The sequence below is a fragment of the Sminthopsis crassicaudata genome, chromosome 5, assembly GCF_048593235.1.
Source record: "Sminthopsis crassicaudata isolate SCR6 chromosome 5, ASM4859323v1, whole genome shotgun sequence".
NCBI lineage: Eukaryota > Metazoa > Chordata > Mammalia > Dasyuromorphia > Dasyuridae > Sminthopsis > Sminthopsis crassicaudata.
In genome coordinates this window covers 194,078,584-194,094,397 of record NC_133621.1, presented here as the reverse complement: position 1 = coordinate 194,094,397, position 15,814 = coordinate 194,078,584, and the positions used below count along the sequence as shown (strand labels likewise).

The following is a 15,814-nucleotide window of genomic DNA, read 5'->3' as shown; positions in this document are numbered from 1 at the left end:
TAGTGGGAGGAGAAAGGGGGAGGTAAAGATTTGGAGGTGAGGCCATGGGTCCTTTGGGAGGCACACTTCCAAGGAAACTAAAAGTGATCAATCACAATGAGCAATGTCACTTGCCAAGAAGCTGCTCCTTGCAGAATAAGTCAGGGTTGGGGTGGGGCAAGGTGTGCTGTTATGGGGTCTTGAGTCCCACCTCCATTTTTTTTTTAATAATTGAAGTAACTGAAACCCAGAATTCCAATTCCTTTTTTAGTCAAAACATGCTGGAAAAATTTGGGATGGGAATATGAGTGCTCTGTTCTTGGTATATTTTTAAAAGAAATCTTTATTGAGTTGAAGTAATTTAAACACAGTTAAATAAGATCAAGGTCTAGGAAAGTGCTTACAGAGACAGTTTTAGTTACCAAATAACATGCCTTTATATAATCCCCTGAGGAGGATTCAGGTTGTTGTCCAATAAGCAGCAAATCTGTCCTATTAAAAAATGGGTTAGGGAAGAAAAAACTATGTTTAAAGGCACATGGTGAACTTTGGCAAGCCCATCCCTCCCCTCTCCGTCCCCACCTTCTTCACTGTAGGAAACCAGCTTTAAAAAATGGACATCTGGGCTTGAAGGAGAGGAGAGGGGGAAATAGAACTCTAGTGTCTAAAAGTAGCTTCCACAAGGTTGGAATGTCCCAACCAGGAGGAATGAGTTATTGAAGTGAATTAAGCTCTGGGCAGAAGCCTTCAGCAAAGAACTTGCACTCCAGATCTAATGTGGGATCTGTCATGGTCTCAAGCACATCCCTCTACTGCTGGCCACAGCAAGCCTTTTTCTTGGGTTGATGGTGGACCTGGATGATATTCTCTTTCACAGTGTCTTCTTGTTCCTTGAGGATCCTGAGAAGGAAGAAGATGAGTCAGTAGTTAGGAAGCAACAACCTCCCGATGAGTCAGAGGGAAGGCAAGAGGTAGGCAGTGCAAGTAGTATTTATCTCCATCTGAGAGATCAGGAAACTGAGGTTCATAGAGAAGAGATGCTTTGCCCATAGCCATAGCGCTAGCAAGTATTTCATCTCTGATTATGTCAACCAGTGGGTTGAGTGAGTTACAAGGTAATACAGGAGGTGAGTACCAGAGACTTTAAAGTAATAGTACTGGTATCTTGTAATCATATAAAAGTTCATAGTTTTCAGTGTGAGCTCCTTGAAAGCACAGGCTGTCTTACCTTTCTAGTTGTATTCCCAGCACTTAGCACAGTGCTTTGAATATAGTAAGCTATTAATAAATGCTTTGTTCATTCATTAGATGGTTCATTAATTCTTTTTAAATTTGTTTTTGAACATTTTCATCTATGTTTTAGATTACTTAAATTTTTCCTGTATCTCTCTCCCACCTAGAGAGCTATCCCTTATAACAAAGAATTATTTTTAAGAGGAAAAAGAGGAAGAGAAATTTTAAAAATTTTTGAAAATTTATTTTATTTTTAATTTATGGAATAAAAAAAGCATTTCCATGATATCATATAATTTTTAAAAAGATTGCACACGAAACTGCAATAATGAGAAAAAATGAAAAATCTATTACTACCTTTCTAAAAAGCTAACAATACATGTAATGTTCTGTTGTGAACTCCAGCCTATACAAAGGAGTGGGAGGAGATGTCTTCTCAGTTATTGCATTTTTTATGACAATCTTGAGGCTTTGGAAGGGAGATAGTGTTATTGTCAACTCCATTTTACAGATGTGAAAATTGAGACTTGGAGAGGGTAAGGGACTCAACCAAGCTTTGGCCATTAAGTAGTCATTAGAGTCAGTAGATAGCTAAGACTAGCTAAGGTCACATTTTCTGGATTCCTAATTCAGTATTCTTCCCCACTGATACTAACTCTCCACTGGATACACTAATTAATTATTAGTATGAGAATAATTTTAGAAAATCAACAAATCTGTAGGAAAGAGGCAATCTTAACCTTGTATTCTTTTCTATTTTCCTTTTAAAACTCGGCTTGGTTGGTTATTATCCATATCATCTAAGGCAAAAAATTTCATCTCTTTGGGTCTCAGTTTTCATAGCTTTAAAATGGGGATACTAACATCTGAATCACTCACCCCCACTCTGCAGTTAAAAGGCTGCAGTGAGTTAATGTGTGGGAAGCACATTACAGCCTAACACATTATGTAAATCACTACTTCTATTATTCCAGTGCTCTGGTGCAATTATCATGGAATAATGTGTGTTGTAGTCATCTGTGCTGATATCTTATCTCCATCCAGGCATGAGAGCATAGACCATGTTTGATCTAAATTCTCTTTCTCTTCTATTGCTTAATATGTGTACACGTTAGATAAGATGCTGAATCTGGAGTCAGGAAAACTCATCTTCCTGAGTTCGAATCTGACGTCAGACACTTATTATCTGACTATACTATGACTCTGTATAATTTCTTAGCCTTGTTTGCCTCATTTTCCTCATTTGTAAAATGAGCTGAAGAAGAAAATGGTATCTTTGCCAAGAAACCCCCAATTAGAGCGACAGAGAATCAGAAAAAAATGAAATGTCCATCTTTAATATATCTTGAATTCTTATGTTGTGTTTTGTTGTGTTATAGTGTGTTGTATTATATTGTATTAAGGCCAGTCCTGATTTTATTTGGCTTTCAGATACATTCTACCCACTGTACTATGTTGTCAACCCCCAAATTTTACAAATAAGAAAACAGACCTGGAGAGAGGCGGGGATATTACCGACAGACACACAGCTAATCATTGTGAGATTATAGTGCATGATTCCAGTTCTCCTGACTTCTACTTTGGTTCTCTTTCAATGACATTGGGGTGACTTCTTCCAATACCACATTTCCACACTTAAACCTTCTCTCCATTTGTTTGAACTTGAATCCCTAAAACTGACCACACTTCACGGTGACTAAGCCCTTTTTTGGGGCTTCATTTTGTTGTCAAAAGTTAGAATGATATCTAATCTGGAAACAAAGCTGTTAGCCTGAAGAAGGTCTTATTTCTCTTTGAATTCACTTTCTAGCAAGATGATTATGCTAGAATCATGTTATTCTCAGAGAATGGGAGAAGCTGCTTTATCTTGGGATAGAGATGAAGGGACTAAAATGATGGCCAAAAAAGCATCCCCAGTCTTTATTCTCTTTGACATTCATTTTCTTTAATAAATCAGTGATTTTCTTTTTTTTTTTCTTTATGTCATTTCACTATCGCAGATTTTAGGCACATTAAACAAACATTTCACTTTAATGGACTGTGCTTTCCTTAATGGCAGCTTTGTTCAAGATGATAAGAAGACACATCAGATTAACTTCTCCATAGAGATTAATTTCTCCTTAGTTGCTTCTGGACCCACATCCCCCAAAACAAAGGAAAAAATAATAGGAAAACCATCCTTAATGTTTCTTTAATCCACCAAGTCCAATCCAATCCACTAAACATCTTAAAATAATTCATTATATATAAGATACACAGTAGGCCCTGTCCTATTAGTTGCTATACTCCTCCATTGGCTTGAAAGAAGAGATTTTTGGCATTTCTAAGGTCCCCGATTCTAAGTCTAGCCAGTAGTTTTCCTCTGCGCTATTGCTATGAAGAGATGGATGAGACTCTCTCCATCTAGAGACAGCAGTTCTTACTCCTGCCATGTCCTTTGGGAAAGGCTACACAATGACTACCATCAGATTGAGTCACAAGCAGATTCAGTTCCCTCATTCTTTTTCTTCTTAAGACATTTGTTATATTATGGATAGTAGAGTATTTTTTTCCTTTACCTGGCGAGGTGAAGCAAAGATTCTTTGACGTTATAGCCTGAATACGCGCTGCATTCATAGAAGATCAAATCATTTTCCTAGACCCGTAAGACATAAGGAAAAGAAAAAGTGCTTAGGGGGAGGCAGAAGGATGCGGTTTTTTAGAAAAGCCATTAAGAATGAAAGTCATTGTCATCCTTCATCCAGAATCCTGTGTTGTCTTTATTAGAACTCCCTTACTCAATCTCTATTTATAGTTTATATCCTTCGGGTTCCAGTGTTGGACAGTGTCAAGTAAGATACTGGCAATTTACCACTATCATTATAATAGGACTTCTGTCCTAAGTGAAGAATTGAACATCACATCAAACTGGGTCACACTTAGGTTAGATTGTTTTTACGTTTTCTCTACTTTCTGAAGAGATTCATTATGCTATGGATTGTAGGTCAATTAAAAAAAGCTTGAAGTTTTTTGGTCAGTCAAACTTTTATTTTAAAAAAACAATTAATTGTACTCTGAGCATAATAAATAAAAAAAGCATTTCCATAATATAGTAAAATAGAAAAAAGATGATCATATATGAAGCTGCACATCTATTATATACAACTTGTTAGTCCTTTTAAATACATAAAAAATCATCATGTAATTTTTTTTTTCCGTTTCCCCCCCCCCCCATCTTGGAGATGGCTCTAAAACATACTGTGACATTAGACACGAATGTGTGTGTGTAAAACCATTCTGTACATACTTCTATTCATCAGTTCTTTCTCTGGATGCAGAGAGGATGCTTCATATGTTCTTTGTAGGTAATTTGAGTATTTATAATAGTCAAAATGATGTATTCATTCAAACTTGTTCGTAAAACAATATTGCTCTTATTATACATGAGCTCTTGGTTCTGCTCATTTTGCTCTTCATTATTTCATCCAAGTCTATCCATGTTTTTTTAAGACCACTGAGGTCATCACTTCTTAAAGCATAGTAGTATTCCATCACAATCACATATCACAATTTGTTCAGCCATTTTCCAACTCAAGGGCATTTAAAAATATAGTCTAGATTATCATCCTGGCTCTACCACTTTTTAATTATGTAATTGTGGGTAAAATAATTTTACTTCTTTGATCCTCAGTTTACCCATCTAAAATAAGAACACTAATAATTCATAGATTATTCATATCACAGGATGAATAAGGACCAAATGAAATAATGTATAAAAAGTGTTTTGTAAGCACAAAGCACTGTATAAAAGCACTAGTAATGCTTTCTTGGATGTAAAATTAAAAGGTTGGAGTAGGTGACATATTCATAGAATGGAAAGTAACCTTAGATGACATCTTGCCCAACCTCCTCATTTCACATAAGATTTTCTCAAGATTATATAGCGTATAAATAGTAGACTCAGAATTAAATCTCAGGTTGCTTAATTCCAAGGCCATTGGTATCACTGGCTGCCAAGCTGATTTCTTTCTGCCCTTATGTTCTATAATTCTATTATAATAATGCCTGCCATTGGTTTTAGAGCTTTGGGGGGATGGTGCTGGGAGTATATATACTTTATGCTTTTCAAATCTCGTTCACATCCGTTTTATTGATTTAGTTTACTAGCAGCTAGTAAGCTAGCTAAGTAATTTTGTTTTTTGGACTCATTACTTCCCTAGCCTTAAAAAAAAAAAATCTGCCTATATGCTCAGATGATGTTAATGACAGGATAGTCACCTGTAATTTCACAGGTACAGAGAGCTCACCTGTCTCTTTCAATGTAGATTGGCAGTCATTTAACTGTCAATAATTATATATTAAACACCTGCTACTATACTAAGTGCTGAGGATGCTAAGAAAGGCAAAAAGAAATGGTCTCTTAAAGAAATCACAGTCTAATGGGAGATATCCATGTATGCGGAAAGTTTTTTTTTTGTTTTTTGTTTTTTGTTTTTTTAATAGAAGATGGGACTTTAGCTGAGACTTGAGGGAAGTCAGGAGGTAGAATGGAAGAGGGAGGAAGTCCCAAGCATGGGGAACAGTCAGTGAAAGCAATGGAACAGTGAGTCACAAGCTCATAGGGCAGAGTTATTAGACTGAAGAGTGCATGGAGGGGAGTAAGGCTTAAGAAGATGGAAAGACAGAAAGGGCTCAAATTAGGAAGAGTATAAAAGTTAAACTAAGGATTTTGTATTTGATTTATTAATTGGGGGTGAAGTGCTCAGATGTGTATTTTGACAGTTGAGAGGAGGAAAGATTGGAATAAGGAGAGACTTGAGGTAAGGGACTAACCAGCCATGGCAGCCTATATTTAGGCTGGCTGCAGGGCCATGAATTTTGGGATCACTGCATCTCACAATGGGCATTATTTATATTAACAGACCCTTAGTGTTGGTAAATATGGTATTGTGACACAGGACAGAAGACTGATCACTGATACCAGTCCTGATGATCATGCATAGAATGCCATTGCTACAATTCCCAGGTGGAAAAGGCTGGAGCGCCTGCTTCAGGTTTGTGAAGATGATGGGTGGGACCCCACTGCTAGAATGGGATGCAGGGAAATTCTTCATGGGAGATAGACCTGTAGCCCAAGGACACAACCTTTGGCTCTTTGTCTCAGCTTTTGTTTTTGTTTTTGTTGGTTTTAGGTGGAAACTGCAGGCTGTGACCTTGGGAATTTCTACAGATAAGGAGAATGAGTCATCCAAGTTCTAGGAGCCCTGGAGAGAAGCCCAGACTGAGTTTTTAGCCATAAAAAACTAAAAGCATGGCCTTTGGGACCCAGCTGAGATAAGGGCTCACCCAGCAGTGATGCTGCATTTGGGTGTGAATTTTAGAAACCAGGTTAAGTCAGAGACCATTCACACTACAGACTAAGTTGCTATAATACAAATTATGCCCTCAAGGTGTTGGAAGGGAAATGTTTTAATGCCCATCTTACCATACCTTTGAATTAAATATTGCTTTGTAAAGCCTAATCAATATTAATTGGTTAAAAGCAACCAAGAGTGAATCACTGGAGATTAGCAGTAGGTGACCCCTACTGGAATAGGGTCACAAGCAAATAACATTAATCTACCACAACCCTTTAGGGTTAATTCTAGACCCCTGAAAGGGATAGGTAGCTGTCCTTACTCAGGGATTTTTGTCTCTTGTGTCAGGGTATAGACAATCATTCTAAACAATTTCCCTATTCCAGTGGGGACAGCAACCTAATCACAGGGTACATTTCTGACCCTACTCCCAGCTCCCTTTCCCTCCCTCCCTCCCCAGAGGTGACTAGTTACAGCCTAAAAACTTCAAGGTCTCATGGAATGTTTTTCCTCCCCTGTGATAGGTGAGTCTGTCTGTATCTCTTATTTATACTCATTTATATACACACAAACACTATGTGTGTGTGTATATATATATATATACACACACACACACACACATAAAGAAAAACCCCATATACATTATCTCGGTTGATCATTTTCCAAAAATAATTTGAGCTCCCTCCACCAATATCTTGCAATGCTAGACTTACTCATCTTCTCCCCCCACACTTCAGCTCTTCATATACCTTTCGGTGGCCCACATAGTCAGCCACTTTCACTCCAGCTGCTGATAAACAAGAATGCCCAGAAACCATATTCAGGAAATAAAAACAGCCAAAGAAATTGCCTTTCCCTTTGGACCACTGACTAGTTTTTTTTTTAGGTCTGGTCTTATTTCACTGCACTCTTGGGCTTGCAGAGTTATGCTTGTTTTCAAAACATGTTTAGTTTGACAATCCTTCCCAGGAATTGTCCCTCCCTTTCAATCCCCTCATCTCGATTTTTAAGCTACTGAAGGTTTGAGACATTTCCTTTAATTCTACATGATCTTTAATCAAGTTTTATTGATTAACGATGACTTTCCCCAAAAGGAAACCTTTTCCCAACTGACCCTAGTTTCTCCTTACCTTGGCAAGACGTTCTCCATTTCCCAGAGGAACTTCTCGCTCTTTTTCATTGTCAACCTTATTGCCCAGAAGGAGGATGGGAATGTTCTCTCCCACAGCTTCCTGTAGAATAGACAAGCCCTAGCTAGATCAAACCCAAGGGTAACAGAAACCAGAGCCCAGAAGGGCTGACAAAGGCTAGTTTCCAAGAGACAACTCTGTGACAGGAGATAAAGTCATTAAAAAGGAAAGAGATGGGAAAGCAGGCTTCTCTGAAGGGTTTGACAGTGCCAAGTAGTTCCAAAATCCATTGCCTTGAGAGTTAGTTAAACATCCTAGCTCTCCTCCTTACTTGACTTTAGAGAAGTTAATTCCTTTCCCTAGACCTTATTTTCCTCATTGGTAAAATCAGTAGGGTTAGACTAGGTGATTTTCATGGATTTCTCCTAGCTTTAATTCTTATTATATTCTTCGGGTCTGTCAGTCATATATACATGATCTCCAAAGGGTGCATTGGATTCTCCCTCCTTACCTTGCCCCAGCTGGCCATGTAACTGGTTCAATATTGTGCATACTCACGGAGGATGTAGGTGCTTTGGACTCAGCATAACGTAGGGGCTGGGGGAAGGCAGGCAATGTACCCTAGACTATATACTTTCAGACAATATCCAACTGGAGCCCTGTGAAACTGTGGAGTCCCCTTACCCTAAGATCATCAAGGAGAGCCCACGATAGCCCTTCCAGAGCTGCCAGGGTTGTAGAAAGTAAATAGTAGGGTTCCAGGGAGTCCATCCAGATTTGCAACTATCCTCTCAGGAACTTTTCCAGAAGCCTTCCTGATGGACGCTTATTTCCCCAAACTCTGGGCTCTGCACTATTACCTTTCTGGATTGCCTGTGTTTAAAAGTAAGCCCATCTAGAAAAATAAATTCCTGGTTTATAAGTGAAGTTGTATATTTGAAGTCAGTAGCCTGGAACTCAGATGACCCCTATGGCTTTCTTTAGTTCTAAATGGCAAAACTCTACAAGCCACTAAAGCTCTCTGACCTTCTCTGAGAATTATTGTGAAGAATCAATCAATTAACAAACTTTAAAGCACCTATGTGTCAGGAACTGTGTTTTATAAGGGAAAGAGCTTTGTAAATCTTAGAGAAGTTAAATGTTTTTTTAAAAGTCATTGTAACAATGTCATACCATTATTATTATCATTCTCTTTAAGGAATTAATATAAGGTTATTATATAATTCACTTATATAATGGCCACCTTCCAATAAAGTTTCCATAGCTAGACATTAGGCCAGATTATCTGTGTATTCATTTCCCCAAATCTACAAAACTCACCTCTCTGCAAGTTTGAAAAATAGGCCTAGTAAGTTGAAATAGGATATGAATAAAAATGATAATGTCCATATTTAATAACCCTAGGCAAGCTATTATTTTTACTTTGTGAAATATCTAATTAGCACTTTAATACTTATTTGACAGTTTATGCTAATTCCTAGCAACTGAATTAAAAAAAAACTAAATAGAGGTGCTGTAGAGTTACAGAAGCTACAAAATCTGATAGTTTCATGGGTTCTTTTAGTAATCACCATAATTTCAAATAAATGGCTGAATCTTGTCCAACAGTCATAATAATTTTAAGTTTAATTCACAATTATACCTAAAGATTCTCAATGAACTCTTAATAGTTATATGCCATAATACAATCGAGTTTTAGCTATTTAAAATGATACAAAACGTATTTATAGAAGAGGGAACTAGGGCCTAGAAAGTCTTTTTAAAAAGGGCCTAGAGTAAAATATTGCCTAGCACCATCTTCTACTAAATACAAGGTATTCCAAAAGTCTTATTGTAGTTGTAAACTTTAATGACCTATTCATAACATGTCAATTAAAACCAGAATCTTTTGTATTTTCCTCTGATTTCTCATTCATATAGCATAGTTATTTCTGCTTGTTATCTAGTACTCTATTAATCACCATGTTTCCATTTCAGGTAGTGCAATAAATAATATGTTATGAAAGTTCAGAGCTGGGAGGCATTTTAAAGATCAACAAAATTATAGAATTTGAAGTTGGAATCTCAGCAAACATGTAGTCCAAGCCATGCCCAAAAAGATCCCAATAAGTGGTTATTTACTTTAGAGGGAATGTGATACAATAGAGAGGGCATTGGCCTTGGAGTTGAGAACTGGGTTCAAATTTTTCTTCAGATACATAATACTGTGTAACCCTTGTCAAGTCCCTTAATTTCTGTACTTCAATTTCCTCATTTGTAAAACATAGGTGATTGGACAAAATGACTTCTGAGTTCTATTCCAGTTCTAGATCTATGTCTCTCTCCTTTTAAAAAATATGTAATTTATTTTATTTTTCCAAATACATGCAAAGATAACTCTCATCATTCTCCTTTGCAAAACCTTGTGTTCCAAATTTTTCTCCCTCTTCTCCCCTCTCCCCCCTTCCCAAAACAGCAAGCAATATGATATAGAGTAAATGTATGCAACTCTTCTAAACATATTTCCATATTCTCCTAAAGAGCAACAACAACAAAAAATCAGATCAAAAGGGGAAAAAAAAAACCATGAGAAAGGAAAAAAAAAACAAGCTAATGAACGACAACAAAAAAGTAAAAATACTATGTTTTGGTTCACATTTAGTTTCCACATCTCTCTGGATGTGGATGACTGTTTCTAACCAAGTCTATTGAAATTGCCTCAATTCACCTCATTGCTGAGAAGAGCCAAGTCCATCACAGTTGATCATCACATAATTTTGTTGTTACTGTATACAATGTTCTCCTGGTTCTGTTCACTTCTCTTAGCATCAGTTCATGTAAGTTTTCCCAGTACGTCTCTCTTCTTAAAGGTCTTCTATGGACTTTGTAAACTTCAAACATGAAGGTTTAAATGGCCATTAGAAATTAGAGGGGCAGCTAGGTGGTACAGTGGATGGAGCACTAGCCCTGAAGTCAGGAGGATCCTGAGTTTAAATCTGGTCTCAGACATTTAACACTTCCTATATATATGACCTTGGACAAGTCACTTAACCCCAATTGCTTCCGCAAAAAATAAATATAAGAAAGAACCTCAGTGACCCACCTAGTCTAAGTCAGATCTTGAAAGAATTTCATTATTAGAGCATAATCCATGAGTAGAGACCTACCACCTCTCAAATCAAATTTTTTTGTATAACTTAATTTTTATAAAGTTTATTCTGATGTTGATATCAATTCTGATATCAATATGTGTTATTCTAATATCAAATTTTCTGGATAATTTAATTTTTATAAAGTTTATTCTTATATTATGCTTAAATATGTCTCTCTGTAGCTTTTATTTATTGTTCTGTGGAAGCAAACAGAACAAGAACAAGGCTTATCCTTCTTTTAAATGTTAGCGCTTGAAAGCTGGGGCCATTTTTAGTTATCCTGATCTATATCTGACTACTAATTCCAGATGGCTCCAGAGGAGAAAATCAGGCTGATGACTTTGCACAGTCCTCCCTCACTTAATTCCAATTCTTTTGCAAGTCATGGTATCACCATCCTAATATCACGATCTTCTTCCAGAATGAAGAACAAAAACAGCTTTTCAAATATTTAAAGACAGCTATCGTTTCCTCCAAAACCACCTCCATGGATATTTTCCCCCAAGCTAAACATCTCCATTTCCTTTAAAAGTCCTTCATCCTTCTGATTATCCTCCATCTGATCAATGTCCTTCCTGAATGTGGCAATCAAAAGGGACCACAATATTCCAGAATTGACTTAATCATGATGTTGATTACAGAGAAACTTTTTCTCTTCTTATTCCTGGCACTAAGTCTCCCCTAATGCAACCCTATATCCCTTTTTTTGTGAAATTACTTTTTGTTTTGCGAGCTACTAAATCCACCACAAAATCCAGCCTGCTTGCCATACTGGTTGAAATGATTATTAATTAGTCTTGATTTTTAAATACTACCTATGGGTTCTTTTAAACATCGTGTGGTGATCCCAGTTCTAATCTTCTATCACTGGATGAACAAGTCTTTGTTTGCTTTTCCTACACTCTTTATATTATAGTTTTCAAACAAATTCCTTGCCAGCCTTTGACTGCAGCCTGATGAGCCACATAATCATAGAATCTTGGTAGTTGAAGAGACACCAGGGGTCATCTAAACCAATTTTAATTCCTCTTTGATATTCCTAAAAAGCATTCAGACACCTTCTATTCAAATGATACCAGGGACACTTCTTTAGTGGGCAGCTCATTTTAAGACTAATATTTCCTAAGGAAATGTTAGGCAGTACTTCCTTAGGTTAGGCCAAAAATCTAGATTTTAATGGCTTACAAGAAGAAACTTTAGGTGTCTTCTGCCAGAAGAATAATTTTTCAATGGTAAATTGGGCCATCTTTTGTCTCAGTTCTTATAGACATCGAATGAGTGTTACCTTATACAAATTGAGACCTGGGAAAGACCTTCATTTATTTTTATTTATTAATTTACTTATTTTTGGTGAGGCATTTAGGGTTAAGTGACTTACTTAGGGTCACACAACTAGCTAAGTATCAACTTCTGAGACTGGATTTGAATTTAGGTTCCTGTGAGCCACCCAGATGCCCTGAACTTAGAAAGGGCCAGGTCACCTCCTGCATACTGACCAATCACCAACTGTCTTGACTTTTTTTGTATGAACACTGGATTCCCAAACCTCTGTAGGAGAGCGAGGCTGATGACTTTGCAGTTCTTCCTTAATTAAAATCCAATTCACTGGTGAGTCAAGACATCACTTGTGATCTCATTAGTCCTCTTTGAGAAGGAAGGATAAACAGCAATAACTCACTTGTAAACTCTCAACTTTTTAATCATTTGTCTAGACTTTCTTGATCAAGGCTGGCTATCAGTCCGGGCTTTTCTGATAACTGGCCATGAGATCAAGGGCAAGTTCCTTCTCATTGAATCTCCCTTTCCTCTTTAATACAATAAGGGTGCTGAAGCATGTGATCACTGAGGTCCCTCCTGGCTTTGAGATCATAAGGATGTGCAAGATTTTCCATCCTAATGATCATTCTTGTTAGCTTTCTCTGAACTTTAAAAACGTGGAAGACAAGGTTCTGGAATTCACAACCCTACCTCCTTCTGATCTTAAAGACGACAGGCTGTAACTCAGAAAGGAAGCCTGTTTTTTTGTTTTTTGTTTTTTTTTTTAATATAGAACATGGAATTGTTATATTTGGTAGATATGGTGTGAATGTGTCGTGTGTGTGTGTGTGTGTGTGTGTGTGTGTGTGTATTTCAATATATCTTTGGTGAGAAGCAAGAAAAAACATTTAGCCTGGATAGTGCCGGTGTTTCTCTGGAGCAAGAACAAAAAAAAAATTTCTTTGCATAATAAAATGTGCTGTTATACTCAGGAAAAATGACTGCAAAATTATATCTTGGGGGTTTCCATATTTATCCAGCCCCTGGACTATGAGTCAAAACAAGATTTATTTGTGTAGTTCATTCTAAACTGCCAGCACTTCAAGCTCAAGTTGGAACATGGAAAAAAACAAAACCAAACCTCCAACTGTGCTATTTTTTGTTCTGTGCTGTAAGGTGCCACCACTCACAAAGACTGCGCAATGTGAATCAGCTAGCAACCGGGAGTGGCAAGGGAAGCAGTCCTGCGCATGCGATCTGGGACAAGAATCGAGCTGCTCCCGTGTTGGGGTGGGGACGCAGCTAGGCCAGGAACCTTGGTATGACCCAATGAAATCTCCAACAGAGGCCTCCTGGGCATAGGGGGTGGCCATAAGGCAGAACCGAGGGAGCTCAGAGACTGGGCTTCTGATCTTGGCACTGCCAGGAGCTTGCTGTGTGGCCTGAGGCAAGTCAGTGCCTCTCTGAGTCTGTTTCCTCATTTGTAAAATGAATCGCTTAAACCAGATGATCTCCGGGGCCTTTTTGCCACATCATTACATGGGGTGCGGAGAGCAATTACAAAGCCCCCTTGTATAGGTACAAAATGTTTTCAGGTTGTTTGACTCCAGTTGGCTTGGAAGGTTCCAGGGCTAAAGAGGTCAGAGAGATTTCCAGGTTTGAGTTATGAGAGATGCACTAAAAATATATGTAACCAAAAAGAATCAACAGCAAGTATTCTTTAGTCAAAATATTCCTTTTGTAGGAAAATTTCTAATCTTACTCCTAAGGGAAGTCAAAGTCTACTGGGAGCAACTGAAAGAAGATGGGTAGGGAATGAAGATAAACAAGCATGGTGATGGGAACTAAGATATGGAGCTAGAAGGAGGCCTAGAAAGCATCTAGTCCACCCCCTCTCATTTTACAGGAGAGTAAACTGAGGCACAGAAAAGGGAAGTGACTTGTTCAAGCTCCCTCAGACAGTAAGTGGCACATCCAGGATCGTAGTCCAGGACTTTCAGTGGAATCCTGTCTCTCCTCATTTCTGAGATCTCTTCATCAAGGAAAAAGAGACAACATTAAAAGTAGACTACCCTGAGTCTTTACCCAAGAGTATTTGGATTATAAGAGACTGCTATATATCTGAATGAGGAAGTTATAATAAGGCAGATTTTTGTTCAATAAAAGGAAATAAAACAACCATCTCATAATAAGAAGCTCATTTACCCATCTACACTCAAGCAAGATTGTGCTTATGACAACCTTAACATATTAGCATCTCCTTCACCCAAGAATTTCCTAGAGAGGTGAGTGAGTTCCCCCATGACACAGAGCTAGTTAGTGGTAGAGCTGGGGTAGGGATGCAGCTTATCCTTTGAAGCTTCCCGGCAGTCACTCCCAGTTCTCTTTCCAGCAGAAAATGTGTTCTTCTGTATAACCTGCTGCAGCAATTTAAGCCCATTCCTTCTTGTTCTGCCTTTCGGGGGAGGAGAGAAATAAAGAACAGCTGGTCACCATTCTCTTAATAATAACTCTTCAAATACTTGAAGGCTGTTATTAGATCTCCCCCTCTGTCTTCCCTTTGCCAATTCAAGTGACTTAGAACTCCTTGGAAAAATATGGTAGAGCACAAATACAAAGAACTTCTTGTCAGTACCCCCCTCCGTCAAATTAGGTGTCAGGTTTTAATACATCATCTGACATCTCTGATTGCTGGTTGCCAAGGCAGACTGACTTAGCTTTTCAGGAGCCTTGAAAACAAGTGTCTCAGTGATGTCAGTGTTCCATACCTTTAACATGCTTCCCTTCACACGACACAGCTCCTGCTTTCTTCACAAGGCTTCACAAGGAGCTGTGATTTCATTGCGATTGGGCACTCCTTCCCCTCACCCAGATTTCAGCCCTCTAGTGGCATTAGTCAGGGGTCAGCCTTCTGACGATTCAATTCTATTTAATTCAACAAGCATTTAATAAGCTACTACAACATACAAAGCACTGTGCTAGGTACTGGAAAGAAAAAGAAAAAACAGCAAATAGGGCTGGATGACAGATGGAAAATCAGTCTCCTGGCCCATTGTTTAAGACTTTCTAATTTTGTGGGACCTGTTAGAGCTAGATGGGCATATGTGGGTTGAGAACTGATGGTTTTCTGAATGTTGTGATAAAGCATCTGACTAGGACTTTAATGGAGGAAACGTGTGTAATCCTAACTACTTACTATCAATAAAGGACTTTAAGGTTTGTTGAGTGTTTCACATACTGTGCTGGTGGAGTAGATACTATTATAGCTTCTATTGGAAAAACTAAGACTCAGAAAAGTTAAAAGATTTGCTCAAGATCACTCCAATAAGCAAAAACACTGGGATTTGAACCCACTTCTGACTTGAATATCAGCATTCTTTTCATCTTCTAGTCTAGTTAACATAAAATGATTGAAAATGGAATGCAAAAGCTGTGCATTTGTTGTTATTTGCTCTCACTATTGGACTGGCCCACTTTGTGAAATCTTTTAGTTTATATGACATTTTGCACACAATTTTTCATTGGCAATGCACTTCAGTCTATTTATACTCAATATGCATCTTCTCCGTTGCTTTTTCAAATTTTAATTCTTTAAAGGTTGTCATATTCCATGCATGATTCATCATAGATGCCACACTAATTTGGAGAAATTATATTTTAAGTCATAGATAAAAAGCACCAGAAATTAAGAGCTTTCTTAGTTACAATTTTTGAGGGCATAAGGAGATCATGGCAACTGGTCCCAACA

The 15,814-nt window shown here is 37.8% G+C and overlaps 1 protein-coding gene across 5 annotated transcripts in view; it reads right to left on the bottom strand.

The window, feature by feature from the left end:
- Positions 1 to 306: 306 nt before the first annotated feature.
- Positions 307 to 15,814, bottom strand: part of CRACR2A (calcium release activated channel regulator 2A) — a 235,872-nt gene continuing 220,364 nt past the window's right edge. For all 5 annotated transcript variants that reach the window (XM_074269243.1, XM_074269242.1, XM_074269244.1 and 2 more), the window contains 3 exons: positions 7,679 to 7,780; positions 3,771 to 3,847; positions 307 to 879 (listed from right to left, as the gene is read on the bottom strand). In XM_074269243.1, coding sequence (XP_074125344.1) covers positions 789 to 879; positions 3,771 to 3,847; positions 7,679 to 7,780 — 270 coding nt within the window. In that variant the 3' untranslated portion in view covers positions 307 to 788. The remainder of the gene's footprint in view (positions 880 to 3,770; positions 3,848 to 7,678; positions 7,781 to 15,814) is intronic.